Source organism: Loxodonta africana, chromosome 6 (genome assembly GCF_030014295.1).
Source record: "Loxodonta africana isolate mLoxAfr1 chromosome 6, mLoxAfr1.hap2, whole genome shotgun sequence".
Classification (NCBI taxonomy): Eukaryota; Metazoa; Chordata; class Mammalia; order Proboscidea; family Elephantidae; genus Loxodonta; species Loxodonta africana.
In genome coordinates, this window is record NC_087347.1 from 76913320 (window position 1) to 76933802 (window position 20483).

A 20483-nucleotide genomic window follows, 5' to 3' on the forward strand; every position below is an offset into this window, starting at 1 on the left:
GGCATTTTTCATACTCTATGTAAAAGCCACCTCTCCCTCCTCTAACTCCCAGACTACTATTTAAGGAATTTATTGCTTTCTGGTTTGGTTTTGGTGTTATTCTAATGTAAGCAGCTTAAGGGCTAGGTCCATGTCGTGTTCACTCTTAATATCCAAGGAGCCTTGCTTGCACATACTAGGCACAAACATTGTAGAGTAACAGTAACCTACGAGTACTCCAAAAGAAAAAAGAAGTGACAATTTCTAAAGGGATTATACACTATCGTAAACTATAAAACCTGAAAATTGGAAAACTTGAGTAACTGGATTTGCTAACATTCTTTCAACTACTCCCAACTAAAATCTCCTGTCTTTCACTGAATTTTTCCTTTTTTTCCCCAGGACTTCCCCCTGACATTGACATCATGGCCCAAGCCAAGACCCTATATGTACCAACTCTTTAACTCATTGCAACTTCCTAATGTTGCCTTTCATCATAAATCCCAACACCCTGCTACATCACTTCTGTCAAAAAGCCATTTCTTGAGTGTCTCCTTTTAGACAGATGTTCACATATTGGTCAGTGAACAGAGTGCCCTAAACTGCAGAAGATCTAACACTTAATAGCTAAATCGCTCACTGTTTTGTCTGTCCGCCTGGTATGGAGAGTATTCTATAACTGACTGCTCAGTAGCCCTATTCTAGATGTCATTCCAGCACACCAAATACTGCACCGACAGCTCAACAGTCACTTCTCATGCAGGCCCCTCCCCTTCCCTCCTCCCTCAACTCTCATCAGCTCAGGAGCTCCTTTCCTCATACTGACAGACACACTGACAGTTTCAGAAGTCCTTCCCCCCACCACCCCGAACGTCCTCCGTGCAGTTACAGACCAACCCTCCTCCCGCCCCCGCATCATCCCACGACCAATTTCTTTCCCCAGTACCAACCCCTCCCAGCCAATGCAAATCGCATCCTCAGTGTCTTCCCAAGAACCACGCAGCTTTGCAGCCTTCCCCAACAGTAAGTACACAACTGACAGCTGGACATCAGATACTCCAAGTATCCTTTCCTCCTCCCTCCACTCCTACCTCACGCACAATCTCTTTTCTAGCCATCGTTCACTAGCCCTGGCTACCCCCCAAATTCACAACCCTGTCCCCTAAACATGCTCTCCGCTCTCCCAAACTCTCCGCCCCCTTTCTACCACTGACAGCTCAGTCACCACCATCCCCATGTGGCTGCATCCTCCCCCACCTCCTTCCCTTGACAGCTCAGGGTCGACTCTCAGTCTGGGACCGGCCTCCGGGGCCCCGGCCTGGGCCACCCCCCGGTGCCCTCGCCTGGGAATCGCTTCACCCGGAGGGAGGGCTCCACTCACCCACTCTCCCGCATCACGTTGCTGTCACCGCAGTCACAGGCGCCCCCGGCCTGGCTGCGGAACATGTTGAAGTCGTGCCCGGTGTGGTCGCCCTGGTGGAAACACTCGGCACACAGCGACATGCAGGGGGAGATGCCGCACGTCCGGCAGCGGTAGGCCACGAAGTTGGCTGTCCAGACCAGGCCGCAGAGCGCCGCAGGGTCGTAGGCCCGCACCGCCGCGCAGAATTCGTCGTAGCCGCCGCCGCCCGCCAGAAGGCACTTACACCACTCCAGGGCCTCTTCTTCGGCCGCCCCCGGACCGCCCCCGCCACCCGCCGCCGCCGCCTCCTCGCCGCCCGCAGCCGCAGCCAGCGGCCGCTCGGCGCTCAGCACCCGCTCCAGCAGCGCCTGCAGCTCCTCAGCGCCCGCTCGGTTGTCCGGCCGGCTGAGGGCCGCCTTCAGGTGCGCGGCGGTGGCTGCCTTGTCCAGGGCCAGCCCCGGCGCGGGCGGCTCGGGCTGGGACGGCTGCGGACCGCCGACAGCCGCCGCGGCCGCCGCCGCCATGATGAGAGCTCAGAATTTGGAGAGTCCAGGGCCGGCGGCTCCTCCCGGGAGGGTGGGGGAATTGACTGCTGCGATTGCTCGGCCCGCCCAACTCTCGCGATACCCCGGAGCTGCCGCGCACCTCTGCCCACGTCCCCGCCCCTACACACACCCCTTGGGGCTACTGTGCCTTCTCCCCGCCCTTTTCCCCTGGGCTCCTCCTCGGTTCCTTCCCCCTTCGCCTCTTGGCTCTAAACTTCAGGTTCTCAAAAAAGAGCTTAGGGGCGCGCCTTAAAAAAAATCTGTAATATGCACTATCTTTTCTTTATTTGCCTGGATATTTATAGGAATTTTATACAGCATTTTTCAAATGTATTTTAGACGCCTGAACCTCGTTTTGAGCTGTAGATTCTCGCTGTTATCGCCTAATTCAAAACCTAAATTACTACTGAATTACTATTATTATTGAAGCAGCCTCCAAATTTTTCCTCTTGAATCCACTCTTGCTCTCACACTATTACCGGGTTAATCTTCTAAAATACAGTACATTCTTTAGAAGATTAAATACATTCTTACTGTCATTCTCCTGGTCAAAATCTTTAGTGAAAACAAAAGCCAAACTCCTTAAGCCTTTTCTCAAAACTCACCGTCGTCACAAGCAGTGGTGTCACTAGGTAGGGAGAAGGAGGGGTGCGGACAACATGGGGTGACACTGTCAGAGGGGGTGACACCAAGATCACTGTCTATAAAAGTTTTGTGAAGTGTTTCTGCAGAAGTTCATTATTTTTTTACAAAAATATCCCTGTAATAAGTTATAACAACAGAAACGTTTTTCATAAACCCAGCTTACATCTACCAATATACCTACAAGGCTAAAACTCTGTGCTAACTTACTTTTTGAACCTTCTCGTGCGCTCTGGTCAGAGCTGTCATTATTATGCATGTAGCTTCATCTGCACATGCTACAAGCACGCCCTCTTGTTTTCCTTGCTGCCAGTGTTTTTATAGTCAATGATTTTGTCAAATTTTCTGGTGTTTTAGCTACAGTATTGTAATTAGCATGGAGGGGATGACACTATGAGTTTTCACACTGGGTGACACCAAACCCTAGCGACACCACTGATCACAAGTCCCCAATCTATCTTTCCATCCTTATCTCCTGATGCTACTACTAAAAGTTTGCCACATGAAAAAGACCAACGAGACTCTTCACTGTGTTCTGAAGATGCTGTATCATTTCCAGCCCGAGTCTTTATTGTTCCTAGTTCTCACCCTATTCCACCCCTCACACTAACCCCATACCCCTACTGTAGTAATGTCTGTCCATACCATTTTCTTTCTTGAAAAAATGGCTCTGAACTTATTTGATAACTTATTGCCTTAGATTTTAACAAGCTCATCCCCACTCCACTATTAACTGGTAATTTTTTGAGGACAATGAATGAATCTTCATCTTTGCCCATAAACCAACCAAAACCAACCCATTGCCCTTGAGTCGACTCCAACTCATAGCAACCATATAAGACAGGGTAGAACTGCCCCATATAGTTTCCAAAGACTGCCTAGTGGATTCGAACTGCTGACCTTTTGGTTAGCAGCCATAGCACTGAACCACTACTCCACTAGGGTTTCTTCTTTGCCCATAGTGCTCAAATATTTGTCTGATTATCATTGTTAAACGGTACATAATTACAATAAATGCCATTTATGAAGAAGCAATTATTTGCCTCTACTTTATAATACATGTTATTTATTTTAACCCTCTCAACAATTCTGTGAGGTACGTACTATTACTAGAGAAAACTAAAACTTGAGAAGATGGTTTTTAATGTGCCCCCAAACATACAGCTGGCAACTCAATGAGCTACGACTGGAATTCAGGTTCCTGATTCAAAGCCTTGCTCTTTCCATCACACCAGTGCTTCCCAAATATGTGTGACCCTAAGAATCTCTACCCACTACTCACAAAAACATTCCCAAGCCCCATCTCATACTTAATCAGTCAAAATCTCCAGAGGTTATTTTGGCCTTTCTATAAAAATCTGAGTCTTGAAAAAGAGCATTATTAATGATCCTCCCAGATCTGAAATTCTATAGCTTATTAAGTTTTTATAGCTCACCTCCAGAGAGCTGGAGATGGTGTACAAACAACTTAGGAATGCCTAACAGGAGACAAGGAGCAAGAATGAAAAAAACTGTAAGAGGTGCAAGCCAAGGAAAGAGAGCCAGAGTGTTTCCAACCTATAACCTGGTGTTAGATACAAATTGAACATAACTAAAACATTTTATTTTACATGGCCTGCTTATTATATTAATAAAGCATTTCACGATCATCAGTTAATAGTGACAGACAATTCAAAAGTTTATCAATAATCCTCGTTATGAATTACTAAATTACAAACAAAATAAGATTGAAGGACATTCTTCAAGCTATGGTAGAGGTAGCAGGTATTTACTTACTAATCAGAGTCTATAGGTTAATGGGAAACCCTGGTGGCATAGTGGTTAAGTGCTACAGCTGCTAACCAAAGGGTCAGCAGTTCAAATCCACCAGGCGCTCCTTAGAAACTCTATGGGGCAGTTCTGCTCTGTCCTATAGGGTCACTATGAGTTGGAATCGACTCAACGGCACCGGGTTTGGGTTTTTTTTTAAATAGGTTAACGCCGTTGAAGAAGTGTGCTGGTATCTCCCCAGGATTGCTTTCTTGGAGAGAATAGCATGGGTGCCTGCTCTACTTGACCATGACGCTGGCAAACGCAGCCTTTTCAGCATTATTCTGTGGTCTCCACACACTCCTAAACTTCTACATATTTCTACAAAATTCCATCACATGTCACCAGTGCCTCTTTCGTTCTGTAATTAAAAAAAAAAAAAGTTTAAATACCACCCCCTTTTTCAACGGCAAAGACATCACAATACAAGTACAGAAATCTGGACATTTGTCAGATTTCCTATCTATTCTTCTCATGACCATATCAGACCTGTTTGAAATCAGAGAACCATTAAAAATACCCAATAATAAGGAGAATACAAATAACCCTATTTAAAAATAGACAAAAATTTTGGACAGATATTTCACCAAAGAAGATATACGAACAGCCAGGTAGCATATGAAAGAATGTTCAACATCATTAGTTATTAAGGAAATGCAAATGAAAACTAAATGAGATACCATGACACAACCACTAGAATGACAACAATCAAAAAAGATAACAATAACAAGTGATGGAAAAGATACCGAGAAACAGAAACTTCATACATTGCTGGTGGGAATGTAAAATGGAACAGCATCTTTGGAAAAGAGTTTAGGAGTTTCTTAAAAAGTTAAACAAATTTACCACATTTGCACTTTTAGGAATCTGTAGTTGTTAGGTGTCATCGAGTTGATTTCAACTCATAGCAACCTCATGTGGCAGAGTAGAACTGCCCCACAGGGTTTTCTAGGCTGTGATCTTTACGGGATCAGATCACCAGGTCTTCCTCCCACGGAGCCACTGGGTGGTTTGAACCGCCAACCTTTTGGTTCACAGCCTAGTTGTGCCACCAGGTTCCATCCTAGGAATCTGCCCAAGAGGAATTCAAAAAATATGCCCACACAAAGACTTAGAGATGAATATTCATAGCAGCATTATTTATAATAGCCAAAAACTGAAAACAACCCAAAGGTTGTTGTTATTGTTGCTGTGCGCCAATGAGTAAACAAAATGTGACATTCACACAAAGGAATGCTATTCAACAATAAGGGAACAAAGCACAGATACATGCTACAACATGGATGAACTTCAAAAACATTACATTCAGTGAAAGACAGATACACACATTAAAACAAACAAAAAAAACTTATTTTACCATTTCATTTACATGAATTGTCTAGAAAAAGCAAATCTGTAGAGACAGAAAGTAGATTAGTGGCTGTCTGGGCTGGAGGTGAAAACAGAGAGTCTCTGTAAAAGGGCGTGAGGGGTCTTCTTAGAGTGACAGAAATGTTCTAAAATTGGGTTATGGGGATGGTTGTACAACTATGTAAATTTACTAAAAACTATTGAATTCTACTTTTAAAACAAGTGAACTTGACGGTACATAAATTATATCTCAATAAATTGTTGTTAATCATCACGATCACTTACATCTCTTGTTTGAGATGAGAGAAATAATCAAGTTTCTGCCTAGGTAGAAAAAATTTTATTGCTTTAGCTTTCAAAACCAAGATGACAGATTCTTAAATCTTTACTTCTCCCTGGTTGGCTAGAGTGCTCATTATTTAGATCCAGGAAGTCTGACATTTTTCTCTTTCAATGCTTTGGTGCAGTATAAAATCTCCTCTTCTAAACTGCCTCTCTCTCAAATCGCTGGGCTCTGTCAGAATTCTGTAGGGGAGTTCCCACAACAATCATATTTTCATGAGGGAAAGTCAGACGGAAATTTAGCTGAAAACTCTGTGCTCAAACGTTATACCTCATTAGATGACAATATTTAAGTATGCTACTATTACTTTATTAGACTTGAATAAATGATAACAATGCAGCAGACTGCCCTTAAGTAAGCTACAAACGTATCTAAAGGTACAGAAGATATATAAGTATCCAAAAACTATATGATTTTTTAAGTATTCCAAAGTAAATAATGTGAAGAAGAATCCTATGACATTTCCAAATTGGTTTTTCAAATTCAAGTAAGCCACATGGATAAGGCAAAAGCTATACATGACAAATAACATAATTTCTTCCACAATTAGTTAAAGCAGAGAGGCCCTTAACAGAGGATTTATAAAATAATGTAAATACTCCATGGTTGTTTTAAATATGCTAAAAGTTATTAATTTTTGTATTTATCATGACTTGCTGGCTTATAAGAGACACAAACAGTATAAACTAGCTTAAGTCAAAAAGAGGACCAACTTAGATCAGGTAAACATCATAAGGAGGGGGAAGATGCATGTGGATGCATCTCCATCTTTGCTTTTCACTGAGCATTGACTGTATTGTCTCCAACAGCTTCTATACACGAGTGTCCCCCAACCTGAGCCCTGGCCTGTATCCCCATGACTTCACAAAGAAAAAAACACCCATGTCTTTATCAGCTCCACTTAAAACGCTGGGTAAGAACTCTGACTGGCACAGCTAGTGGCCTGTGCCACCGCTGAAGTCTATCACCAGAAGGAGGGGTTTAGATAGCTGCTGGGCACATAAACACACGAAATGTCCACAACAGCATTAATTTCCTAAATTTCTGCCTGGCCTCCAAATACAGACCAGACTTTCTCTCTAGGCACAGTAAGTTTATCAGTCCTAATGACGCTTTTGAAATCACACCCTGAGAAACATTAGTTTATCAACAAATTAATATCATATATCATATCTACTCAATTTTCCCCATTTTCACATATTTTACAAATAAGAAGGATCAAACACTGTGCAGTAATATTTTAGCATTAGTGAGTACTGCAGTACTTCTCCTATCGACTCGACGGCACTGGGTTTTGGGTACCATAGTGTCGCTATGAATCAGAATGGACTGGACGGCAATGGGTTTGGGTTTTTTTGTTTGTTTTTTACTATAGGGTTTTCTTGTTTGTTTGTTTTTTACTGTAGGGTTGATAGAAATCCTAGTGACATAGTGGCTAAATGCTACAGCTGCTAACCAAAAGGTTGGCAGTTCGAAACCACTAGGTGCTTCTTCAAAACTCTATGGGGCGGTTCTACTCTGTCCTATAGGGTCGCTATGAGTCAGAATCAACTCCACCAGATTTGGATTTGGCTTTGGTTTTGGACTATGTGCAAGGAACCCTTGTGGGACAGTGGTTAAGAGCTTGGCTGCTAATCAAATGGCAGTTCGAATCCTCCAGCTGCTCCTTGGAAACCCCAAGGAACAGTTCTACTTTATCCTATAGGTCTGCTATGAGTTGGAATCAACTGGACCTGGCAATGGGTTTGGTTTTTGGTTTTTTGGGTTTTTTTTTTACTATGTGCAAGGTATTCTGCAGGTGATCCCATTTAAGATTCCCAACAACCCTGAGAAGTAATAATTATTATCCATATTTTACAGGCAGCAGTTATACCCTTAGGAGTCCTTGTGGTACAGTGGCTAAAGCGCTCCCATGCTAACCAAAAGGTCAGCCATTCCAATGCACCAGTAGCTCTGCAGGAGAAAGATGTGGCAGTTTGCTTCCGTAAAAATCTACAGCCATGACAATGGTGAACCACGGACAATAACAAAATAAAAGGGAAGATTGTTTTTAGGACAGGATTTTTTTCCTCCATGGGGGCGGGGGGGTAATATGCATCTTGTATTTGTATTTACTAAACTCTTTTTTTTTTTTTTTTTGTATCATTCCTTTTTATACTGGGCACAAGGTTGGCATCTAACGTAGGTTTGAGGAAAGGATGAGCGCATTTTGTTTAGGAGCCCTTCCAGTTCTAAAATTCCATTGCTTAATGCTTATGCCTAACAAGGCAAACTGTAGCTAGGAGAATTTCAATGTCTATGACTTTTTGTTTGTTTGTTTTTTACTGCAGGGTTGATAGAAATGTTGGCGGCACAGTGGTTAAGAGCTACAGCTGCTAACCAAAAGGTTAGCAGTTTGAATCCATGAGGCGCTCCTTGGAAACCATATGGTGCAGTTCTACCCTGTCCTATAGGGTCACTATGAGTCGGAATCGACTGGACGGCAATGGGTTTGGTTTCTTTTTTTTAAGGCTTAGGCAGCAGCATATGAGTTGATTTTGAAGGAGTCCTGAGTTGGGAGAGGAGTCTGATAATTAGCTAATAGAAAATATAGATGTCACAGTGAAATACTTCAGGATTAAAGTTGAAAAGAATCTAAATGAAAACAACGTACCTTTGGTTTGGACAATTTTTAGCATTGTAGTCCAGCTGTCAATACTTTTTTGTTTGTTTGTTTTTACCGTATTAACTGACACTTCGTTGCATTTAATAAAGTTAATTACAAAAAAAAAAAAAAAAGATTTGCAGCCTCGGAAACCCTACGCGACAATTCTACCCTATCCTATAGGATTGCTTTGTTAAGTTGGAATCAACTTGAGGGCAGCGGGTTTGGTTTTTTTGTTTGTTTTGTTTCTGTTTTTGTTGGGCGGGGTTGGGGTTATACCCTTCATATCAAGGCCTTTGAAAACAGAGGAACCCAGAAAAAGAATCAATTTGTTGTTCTTGTACTTGTTTCCGTCTTTCTTCCTTTCTGTTTTAATAATGAGTCCTTTAAGAGCTTGTAACTATACTTACTGAAATTCCCTCATTTGTTTAATATTGAAATGAGGAATTTTTAGTAAGTTTATCAGCTCATGCTTAAGAAATATTTTTGGGAAAAAGCGTGACAGTACATTTAGAGTTTGACCTATATTAGCTCCTCTACTAACTGGTCCATGCAACTTGCCAAAGATTGTAAGTGCTTAACAACTTTCTGGGGTCTTTTCAATTATCATTTAATATTATTACAAGTTGTGCTTTTCTTCTTTCCCTCCTGGCTTATAAACCAGGAAAGTTTCTTTCTCTGCATCTCTACTAAAGCCCAAAGGATTTTTACTGATTGCCTTATTCATGCAACAAACTAATTCAATAAATATTTATTGAGGCCTTACCATTTGTTCTCCGCTAGAGGTAAGGATAGCACTATGAACAAAACAGACACAGTTCATGGCAGGGCTTCACATGGCACAACTCCGGGAGCAACATTTTCATAGAATACAATGCTTCTGACATAGAGATTACAGTCTGATGGAAATATATTATAAATTATATTTACAATACAAATATAAATTATATTTATAATATAAATATATTATAAATTATAACAAAATTTACAAATATATTATTACTGCTATTACAGTTATCTCCCATGCATCTGTTAGTCTGTAGTACTTGTGTGTTGCTGTGATGCTGGAAGCTATACCCAGTGACCTACTTCTGAAAAGTATTAGCCAGTGAAAGCCTTATGAATAGTAGTGGAACATTGTCTGATGTAGTGCCGGAAGATAAGCCCCTCAGGTTAGAAGGCACTCAAAAGTTAAAAGGGGAAGAGCTGCCTCCTCAAAGTAGAGTTGAACTTAATAAGTAGATGGAGTCAAGCTTTCAGGACTTTCATTTACTGATGTGGCACGACTTAAAATGAGAAGAAACAGCTACAAACACCCATTAAGAATATGAACACCAATGGCTGAAGATCAGACCTCTAGAAGGAAGCACCCACCAACAAAAAAAGAGGTCATTAAAAAGACAGAAGAGAAAGGAAAGACCTAAATGGATATCTGAAACTTGCTCTTGAATGTCAAGTAGCTAAAGCAAAAGGAAAAAATGATGAAGTAAAAGAGTTGAACAGAAGATTTCAAAGGTTGACTCAAGAAGACAAAGTATTATGATGACATGTGCAAAGAGCTGGAGATAGAAAACCAAAAGAGAGGAACACGCTGAGCGTTTCTCAAGTTGAAAGATCTGAAGAAAAAATTCAAGCCTCGAGTTGCAATACTGAAGGATTCTATGGGGAAAATATTAAACGATGCAGGAAGCATCAATATTTGAACATTCATGGATCAATTCTCAAAGTATAGTCTGCACACCCTTAGGGAACAAGACCCCTCCAGTGAGTCCACAAAGTCAAAATTATTTTCATAACAATACTAGGATATTATTTACTTATTTTACACTCATTCTCTCAGGGGTGTACAGTGGGGTTTCCAGATGTTATGTGACATGTGATGGAATGTGTCCTTTAGTAATCTTGTGCTTTTTAAAATTTTCTGAGACAGTAGGATTAGGGTATAAATATGTGCATTTTCAGAGATTAGCTAAATTGTTCTCCATACATCTACCATAGTCTTACTATCTATATCCCATATAGATAGTTTCTATGATGTCATTATCATCTACTAAATTATTTTGAAATCCTGAAGTTTTCTTTGGATCTATGCAAAAACACAAAAATGTAAGTACTATTTGTTGTCTTGTTTTGGAATAATGTTTTAAAAAGTTTAATATTTCTAAATCTTTAAATTTTATCTAAAATTATTTTTAATAATTTAATATTCTATTCTAAAATGAAAGAATATTTGTATGTTTCCTACATTTAAGAGTGAATCAATGGCTTAAAAAAGGATATTAAATCTACAGACATGACCAGGCTTGCTGTTTTGCTTGTATTTGTCCAGGTTCGGCACCAACTAAACATCAAACATGATCTTTTATGTGAATGCTTGGCAACAAACACATTTTGTGTTGAAATATTCAGAATATTGAATGACTTTTTTAATCTCATGTTTTATCCTGGGACAACTGTACCGACATTTGCACTGATGTTACAAAATCCATGCTCACCTTTGAATTAACCAAGGCAGTGGCACCAAACTATCTATCATTGTATCTTTCTCTGCCAAATGCTTAAAGGAAAAGCCAGATTCACTTAAAAATCGCCTCAATAAAGCAGTAAAACTTATTAATTTTATTACACTTTGATGCTTGAGTATACAACTTTTTAATATTCCCTATTAAATGAGAGTTACACATAAAGCACTCCTTCTCCATACTGGAGTACCTTGGCTGTCTCCAGGAAAAAGCACACGTGTGATGCTGAGAGCCAAACTAGCAGCATTTTTAATGGGACATGATTTTAGTTGAATGTATGACTGGTAGACTAACTATGGTTATTCAAACGTGGGTATTTGTCAGTCATTTTCTGATAAATGAATGGAGTAAGCCCATCACTTCAAGGAAAATAAATATCTTCTGCCAATGAAAAAAATTCAAGCTGTCAAGTGAAAATTAAAATTTTGAAACACTTGTGTCTGCCACTATGAGCTTGACAGTCTTTCCAGTACTTAGAGACTTTTCTGAGTAGATCAGTGTGATATTAGTAAATGTGATTTTCTGATGCTGAATAATGAAATGCATCAGAAGATCAGCATAACTCTGTGCACCAATATTTCCCAAATGACTGATGCATGATGCTACAAAATTATGCATGGATAAAAAATTCATTCAAATTTCGAGACAGACTAATGGATTGTAATGTAACAATATGAAAAGTTCATTTATGTGGCTTAAGATTTCGCATTACAACCAACCTTCAAGAAATTACTACTTATCAACTTAGTGTCGTATCAAAGAAGAATATCTACAGCTATCAAAGAATATCTACAACTATCAGAGAATATCCACAACTACCAATTCTAGTTGACCCCAACTCCATGGCAACCCTACACACAACAGTATCGGACCACTGTAATCCATACAGCTTTCATTGGCTGATTTTCAGAAGTAGGTCATTAGGCCTATCTTCTAGAAGTCTGGAAGCTCTGCTGAAACCTGTTCAGCGTTACAGCAACATGTAGGCCTTCACTGACAGATTCCACTGACAGACGGTGGTAGCTGTGCTTAAGGTGCACTGGCTGGGAATAGAACCCAGTTCTCCTTCATGGGAGGCAAGAATTCTACCACTGAACCAAAACTACCGTTGCCACAGCTAATAGGCTATAAAAATATTCCTCCCATTTCCAACTAAATATCTGTGTGAGGCTGGATTTTCTCCAAATATTTCAACCAAAACAACATATCACAACTAATGTATGCAGAAGCAGTTACAAGAATCCAACCGCTGTCCATTAAGCTAGATATTAAAGAGATTTGAAAAATGAAAAACAACAATACTCTTTCCACTAATGTTAAATGAATTAATAAATATTTTTAAATTTCTGAGTTTTAATTTCCAGTAATACAAATATCAGTAGCTATAACCCACAAACCCACTTTGATGTCCGTGACAATTTTAAAGAGTGTAACACTGTCCTGAGAACTAAGAGTTTAAAAACTGCAGGATTAACCTATAAGTGATTAGTCTGATTTTGTATTAAATTTTTTTGAAGTGTAACTTTTGTTATTAAACTCTTTTAGGTATAATTTACATATAGTAAAATTTACCCTTTTTAGGTACAGTCCTATGAATTTTTGACAAAAGCATAGTCATGTAACCACAACCATGGTCTATCACCCAGTAAAAATTTCTTTATAGTTAAGTGCCTCTCAACCCCAGTCCCTGGAAACCACTAATCTGTGTTCTTTTTAGACAGTTTTGCCTTTTCAGAATGTCATGTAAATGAAATTACACAGTATTATGTGGCTTTCTGAGTGGCTCATTTTATATAACATACGCTTTTTATATTCAATCGTGTTGTTGCATGCATCAGTAGTTCATTTTTTGGTTATTGTTGCTGAGTAGTATTCCATTATATGTATGGATATACCACGATTTATCCATTCACCAGTTGATGGATATTGGATTGATTGTTCACTGCTTCTGGCAATTAAGAACAAAGCTGTTGTATACATTCATATACAAGTTTCTATGTAGACATAAGTCTTCATTTCTCTGAGTGAGATTGCTGGGTCATATGATAAACGCATGTTTAACTTTGTGAGAAACTGCCCAATTAGTTTCCAAAAAGGCTGAATCATTTTGCATTCCCACCAAGTGATGTGTGTGAATTCCAAGTGCTCCACATATTCTCCAGCACTAAAAAAAAAACTGTCAATTTCTTTTTTCTCCTTTTTATCTTAGCCATTCTAATACATGCATAATGGTTATTTAACTTTTCAAATCTTTATATTGGTTTCCCCAAGCAGGTTGTTAAGTGTCTACTGGAAGGGATTATGCATCTTATGTAGCTCCAAGCTACCTTTAGAACAGCGTCCATTATATAGAATTAATACCAAATTTTACTAACTCATCAGTTGGAGTTTAAGCAAAGGGGTATCCTGGTAACATGGAGACAGTATTTGCCTATAAGGTTTGTGGTATCCATATATATCTCTCTTTAAGCTTCCTTATCAGTGCCCTGTACAAAACAAATTATCTTGCCTGCATATTTGTTAAGGATTTGACAGTAGAAGAGCAGCTCTCCTCTACATCTTAAATCTTTACCACCGTTATGGGAGATTTTAGTGTCCATGTAGATAATCCAGTAGACATTGTTCTTCTTCTTCCTCTGCTTCGATGCAGCCACCTTTTCTCATAACCTCACTCTCAGCCTTGTCACCTGGACCAATGCTTATACTAATTTTTTTCTCTTTAACTCCTTTATTAAGACATTTTTGTGGCTAGCCACTTATAGGCATAAAAATCAATAATTTTCAGTGAATTTACAGAGATGTGCAAACATCCTCAAAATCCAGGTTTAAAATATCCCCCAAATTCCAGGTTTAGAAAAGATCCCTCATGCACCTTTGTAGTCAATCATTACTTCCACCCCCAATCCCAGGCATTAAATACAAATCTTAAACTTAGATTCCATTCTTTGATCTCAACCTCTACCATGCTAGATCTGTCACTTTAAGATTTCTTATTCTTATTAAACCTGCTATTGACATCACCAAGCTCCCATACCTGGATTCTACTATTACTCCCCTGAATCTCTACCCCTTCATTTTTGTTTCTTCTTCATTCAACCAAGGACTTCCGGGTCCATCAGTACAGCCATTCCTTGCCAATACTATCCATAACCTTGTCCCTTCTGTTTCTATTGTATCCTCTGGCAAAACTGCAATCTGTATTCACTATCAGACCTTCGTTGCTCTTGCATTAGTATTTCAGGACAAAAACAGCACAACTTTGCAGAATGGTAATTTAAAGATACTGCCTTTGGGTAAATGTCCTCAATCTGATAAAGGGCATTTATGAAAAACCCACAGCTAATATCATACTTAATGGTGAAAGATTGAAAGCTTTCCTTCTAAGATTAGAAACAAGACAAAAATGTCTGCTCTTTCCACTCCTATTCAACATTGTACTAATGATTCTAGCCAGGACGATTAGACAAGAAAAAGAAATTGGAAAGAAAGAAGTAAGTTTTATTTGCAGATGACATGACCTTATATGCAGAAAACCCTAAGGAATCCACAAAAACTATTTGGGATAATAAATGAGTTCAGCAAAATTGCAAGATAACAATAACAAAAACCAGATGTATTTCTCTATACTAGCAATGAACAATATAAAATGAAATTAAGAAATAATTCAATTCACAATAGACTCGAAAAGAATAAAATACTTAGAAATAAACTTAACAAAAGAAGTGTAAGACTTGTACACTAAAAACTACAAAACGGGGTCATAGTCTTGGGTGGCAAGTAGGTTAATTGGCAAAATATAGTTCATAAAGTTTATGTTCTATACCCTAGTCTGCTGAGTAGCATCTGGGGTATTTCAAGCTTGTGAGCAGCCATCTAAGATATAACAATTGGCCTCTACTCATCTGGAGCAAAATAGAAAGAAGGAAACGACTCAAAGAAGGAATCAATCTACAGGACTAAATGTCTACATGAACTACAGCCTCCTCCACCATGAAACTAGAAGAACTAGTTGGTGCCCGGCTACCACTATCTTACATTCTGATCAGGACCACAATAGATGGAGCCTGATAGAAAGGGAGAAAAATGTGGAACAGAACTTCAAATTTTTAAAAAATCCATATTTGCTGGACCCATTGAGACAGGAGGAATCCCTGAGACTATTGCCGGGAGATATTCTTTAAGTCTTAAACTGAAACTATAGTTTTAAAAAGTCACCTTTTAGCTAAATAGTAGGTTAGCTCATGAAGTAATATCACCCTTGAGTACTAACTGCACTCTTTTTTTTCTGCACCCAGTTCTTTTTATTTTTTTAAATACTATTTTATTGTGTTTTAGATGAAAAGTTTACACAGCAAATCAGGTTCCCCTTTGACAATTTTTACACAAATTGTCCTGCGATATTGGTTACAACTTTCACATTGTGTCAGCATTCTCATTATTTCCGTTTGTTTGTTCTGTTTCCATTGATCTAGCTTCCTTTTCCCTCCTTGACTTCTCAACTTTGCTTCTGGGTAAAAGTTGACCATTGGGTCTCATATAGTTGATTGTTTAAGGGAGCACATTACTCATAGGTGATATTGTTTATTTTATACGCCAATCTGTAATTTGGCTGAAAGATGACCTCCAGAAGCAGCTTCAGTATCAAGTTCAAAGGGTATCTTAGGGTGATAGTCTCAGAGATTCCTCTAGTCTCTATTGGTGCACTAGGTCTGGCCTTTTTTATGAATCTGAATTTTGCTCTACATTTTTCTCCCATTCTATCCAGGACCTTCTACTGTGTTCCCTGTCAGAATGGTTGGTAGTAGCTGGGCTCCATCTATTTCTTCTGGTCTCAGGTTAGAAGAGGCCATAGTTAGTATGGGCTATTAGTACTGTGGACTAGTTTCTGCTTGGAGCCTTTGGTTTCCTTCATTCTCTTTCACTCCATATGGCTAAAAGACTAATAGTTATATCTTAGATGGCTGCTCACTAGCTTTTAAGACTGCAGACACAACTCACTAAAATGGGATGTAGAACATTATCTTTACGAGCTATGTTATACCAAATGAATAAATTGTCCCCCGAGACTACCATTAACCCAGTATCTCTTAACCCAGTAAACCAAGCCCACAAGTTGTTTGGATATGTCAATGAAGCCCCCTATGGGCTTTGTTATATATATATGGATATATATGCAGCACATACAAACATGTGTGTATATACATATATGTGCCTACAGATACACCTATAGATGCATATGCATTTACTTGCATATGCCTTCTGATATGCATATATATCTACCTGTACAAGCACACACATATTTTTTAGTTACTGTTGTTGCAAAATTATACATGTTATAGCAGTAACTGAAATTGTCCCTTTTTCTTGTACTTCTTAGTGTCTTTATTTACCTTGGTCAAGTTGTGCTGACTTCACTCATATTTGGTATTGCCTTTCCCACTACCAAAAATAACAAGTGTCTACTATCTAGAAAATGTTTCCCCCCATACCCCTCCCACCCCTGTTAACCATCAAAGAATTTTGCTTTCTGTGTGTATATCCATTCTTGACTTTTTCTAATAGTGGCACCGTACAATATTTGTCCTTTTGTGATTGACTTATTTCAAGTAGCATACCCTCCAGATTCACGCATGTTATAAGACGTTCCACGGACTCCTTATTATTCTTTATAGTTGCATAGTATTACATTGTATGTCTAAAACTCATCTGTCAGTTTGTCATACTGTGGTGACTTGCATGTGGCTGTGACTCTGGAAGCTATGCCACCGGTATTTCAAATACCAGCAGGGCCACTTAGGGTGGACAGGTTTCAGCAGAGCTTCCAGACTAAGACAGGCTAGGAAGAAGGACCTGGTGGCCTACTTCTGAAAAAATCAGCCAACGAAAACATTATGAATAGCAGTAGAAGATTGTCTGATATAGTGCCAGAAGATGAGCCTCTTAGGTTGGAAGGCACTTAAAATATGACTGGGGAAGAGCTGCCTCCTCAATGAAGAGTCATCCTTAATGATGTGGATGTAGTCAAGCTTTTGAGAGCTTCATTTGCTGATGTGGCATGACTCAAAATGAGGAGAAACAGCTGCAAACATCCATCAATAATCAGAATGTGAAGTGTACAAAGTATGAATCTAGGAAAATTGGAATTCATCAAAAATGAAATAGAATGCATAAAGATTGATATTCTAGGGATTAGTGAGCTGAAACAGACTGGTATTGGCCATTTCAAATCAACCCTATGGTCTGCTATGCCAGGAATGACAAGTTGAAGCAGAATGGCAACGCATTCATCACCAAAGAGAACATTTCAAGATCTACCCTGAAGTACGACCCTGTCAGTGATAGGACAATACTCATACACTTACAAGGAATACCAGTTAATGTGACTATTTTCAAATTTATGCACCAACCACTAAGGCCAAAGATGAAGAAATTGAAGATTTTTACCAACTTTTGCAGTCTGAAATTGATCGAACATGCAATCAAGATGCATTGACAATTACTGGTGATTGGAATGTGAACTTTAGAAACAAAGAAGAATCTGTAGTTGGAAAATAAGGCCTTGATGATAGAACTGTCACCAGTGATTGCATGATAGAATTTTGCAAGACCAATGCCTTATTCATTACAAATACCTTTTTCAACAATATAAACAGCAACTATACAGATGGACCTTGCCAGATGGAATACACAGGAATCAAATCAACTACATCTGTGGAAAGAGACAATGGAGAAGCTCAATATCATCAGACAGAACAAGGCCAGAGACTGACTGAGGATATAATCAAGAACTGATGGTGTTGCAGTGAAGCCAAGCTGCACTGAAGGCATCTGCAAAAAACAAGGCTCCAGGACTTGATGGAATACTAATTGAGACGTTTCAACAAACAGATGCAACACTGGAGGTGCTTACTTGTCTATGCCAAGAAATTTGGAAGATAGCTACCTGGCCAACTGACTGGACGAGATCCATATTTGTTCCCATTTTAAAGAAAGGTGATCCAACAGAATGCAGACACTATAGAACAATATCATTAATACTACATTTAATTTTGTGATATTAAAATTTTGCTAAAGATCATTCAAAAGCAGCTGCAGCAGTACATCCACAGGAAGCTGCCAGAAATTCAAGCCAGATTCAGAAGGGGACATGGAATGAGGGATATCATTGCTGATGCCATAAGATCTTGGCTGAAAGCAGAGAATACCAGAAAGATGTTTACCTGCGTTTTCTTGACTATGCAAAGGTATTTGACTGTGCGGATCATAATAAATTATGGATAACATTGCAAAGAATGGGAATTCCAGAACACAATTAATTGTGCTCATGAGGAAACTGTACATAGAACAGGAGGCAGTAGTTTGAACAGAACAAGTGGATACCGCATGGTTTAGTATCAGGAAAGATGTGTGTCAGGGTTGCATCCTTTTACCATACTTATTCAATCTGTGTGCTAAGCAAATAATTCGAGAAGCTGGACTTGAAGAAGAACGCGGCATACATGAAGAAGAAGAACATGGCATCAGGATTGGAGGAAGGCTCATTAACAATCTGCAATATGTAGGTGACAGAACTTTGCTTGCTGAAAGTGAAAAGGAACTTGAAGCACTTACTGATGAAGATCAAAGACTACAGCCCTCAGTATGGATTACACTTCAGCATAAAGGAAACAAAAATCCTCACAACTGGACAAATAAGTAACATCATGATAAATGGAGAAAAGATAGAAGTTGTCAGGGATTTCATTTCACTTGGATTCACAATGAATGCCCATGGAATCAGCAGTCAGGAAATCAAACAACATATTGTGTTGGGCAAATCTGCTGCAAAAGACCTCTTTAGTGTTAGAAAGCAAAGATGTCACTTTGAGGAATAAGGTGCACCTGACCCAAGCCACGGTATTTTCAATTACCTCATATACATTTGAACGCTGGACAATGACTAAGGAAGCCTGAAGAAGAATTGATGCCTTTGAATTATGCTGTTGGGGAAGAATATTGAACATACAATGGACTGCCAGAAGAACAAACAAATCTGTCTTGGAAGAAGTACACCCAGAATGCTCCTTAGAAGCAAGAATGGGGGGACTTTGTCTCACATATTTTGGGCCTGTTATCAGAAGGGACCTGTCTTAGTTATCTAGTGCTGCTATAACAGAAATACCACAAGCGGATGGCTTTAACAAAGAGAAATTTATTTTCTTACAGTCTAATAGGTTACAAGTCCAAATTCAGGGCGTCGGCTCCAGGGGAAGGGTTTTTCTCTCTGTCAGCTTGGAGGAAGGTCCTTGTCCTCAATCTTCCCCTGGTTGAGGAGCTCCTGGTGCTGCTTTCTTGAGGTCCTCAACTCTCTGCTTGCTTCCCTTTCCTTTTATCTCTGGGGAGATAAAAGGTGGTGCAGGCCATACTCCAGGGAAACTCCCTTTACCTTGGATCAGGGAGGTGATCTGAGTAAGGGTGGTATTATAATCACACCCTAATCCTCTCAACATAAAATTACAACCACAAAATGGAGGACAACCACACAGTACTGGGAATCATGGCCTAACCAAGTTGACACATATTTTTGGGGGGACACAATTCAATCCATGACAGGACTAATCGCTGGAGAAGGACATCATGCTTGGTAAGAGGGTCAGTGAAACTGAGAAAGACCCTCCACAAGATGGATTAAAACAGTGACTGCAACAATGGGCTCAAGCATAGCAACGACTGTGAAGATGGCACAGGACCAGGCAGTGTTTCGTTCTGTTGTACCTAGGGTTGCTATGAGTCGGAATCACATACCAAAAGAAAAAAAAAAAAAACCCAAACCCATTGCCGTCAAGTCGATTCTGACTCATAGTGACCCTATAGGACAGAGTAGAACTGCCTATGGGGTTTCAAAGGAGCACCTAGTGGATTCTAACTGCTGACCTCTTAGTTAGTAGCTGTAGCGCTTAACCACTATGCCACCAGGGTTTTCTGGAACTGACTAGAGCCACCTAAGAACAACAAGAAAAGGGTGGGGACTGAAGTAAAATGGGCATGACTATAGAAGGGCAACATGAGGGATCTTTGTGGTGAAGGAACTGTTCTGTGTCCTGACTTTATCAATGTCAACATCCTGGTTCTGATCTCGCAAGATGTTGCCATTGCGGGAACTGGGTAAAGGGAACATGGGAACTCTCTGCATTGCTTTTTAAGACTGAATATGAATCTGCAATTACTTCAAAATAAAGTTTAATTTTATTTAAAAAACAGGTGAGGG

The 20483-nt window shown here is 39.6% G+C and overlaps 1 protein-coding gene across 6 annotated transcripts in view; it reads right to left on the minus strand.

The window, feature by feature from the left end:
* The window catches only part of UBR3 (ubiquitin protein ligase E3 component n-recognin 3), a 234014-nt gene extending 232094 nt beyond the window's left edge, over nucleotides 1–1920 (minus strand). For all 6 annotated transcript variants that reach the window (XR_010322292.1, XM_064287015.1, XM_064287016.1 and 3 more), the window contains exon 1: nucleotides 1361–1920. Coding sequence is in view for 5 of the 6 variants with exons in the window: in XM_064287015.1 (XP_064143085.1) it covers nucleotides 1361–1905 (545 nt within the window). In the remaining variant the exon portion in view is untranslated. The remainder of the gene's footprint in view (nucleotides 1–1360) is intronic.
* Nucleotides 1921–20483: the final 18563 nt, after the last annotated feature.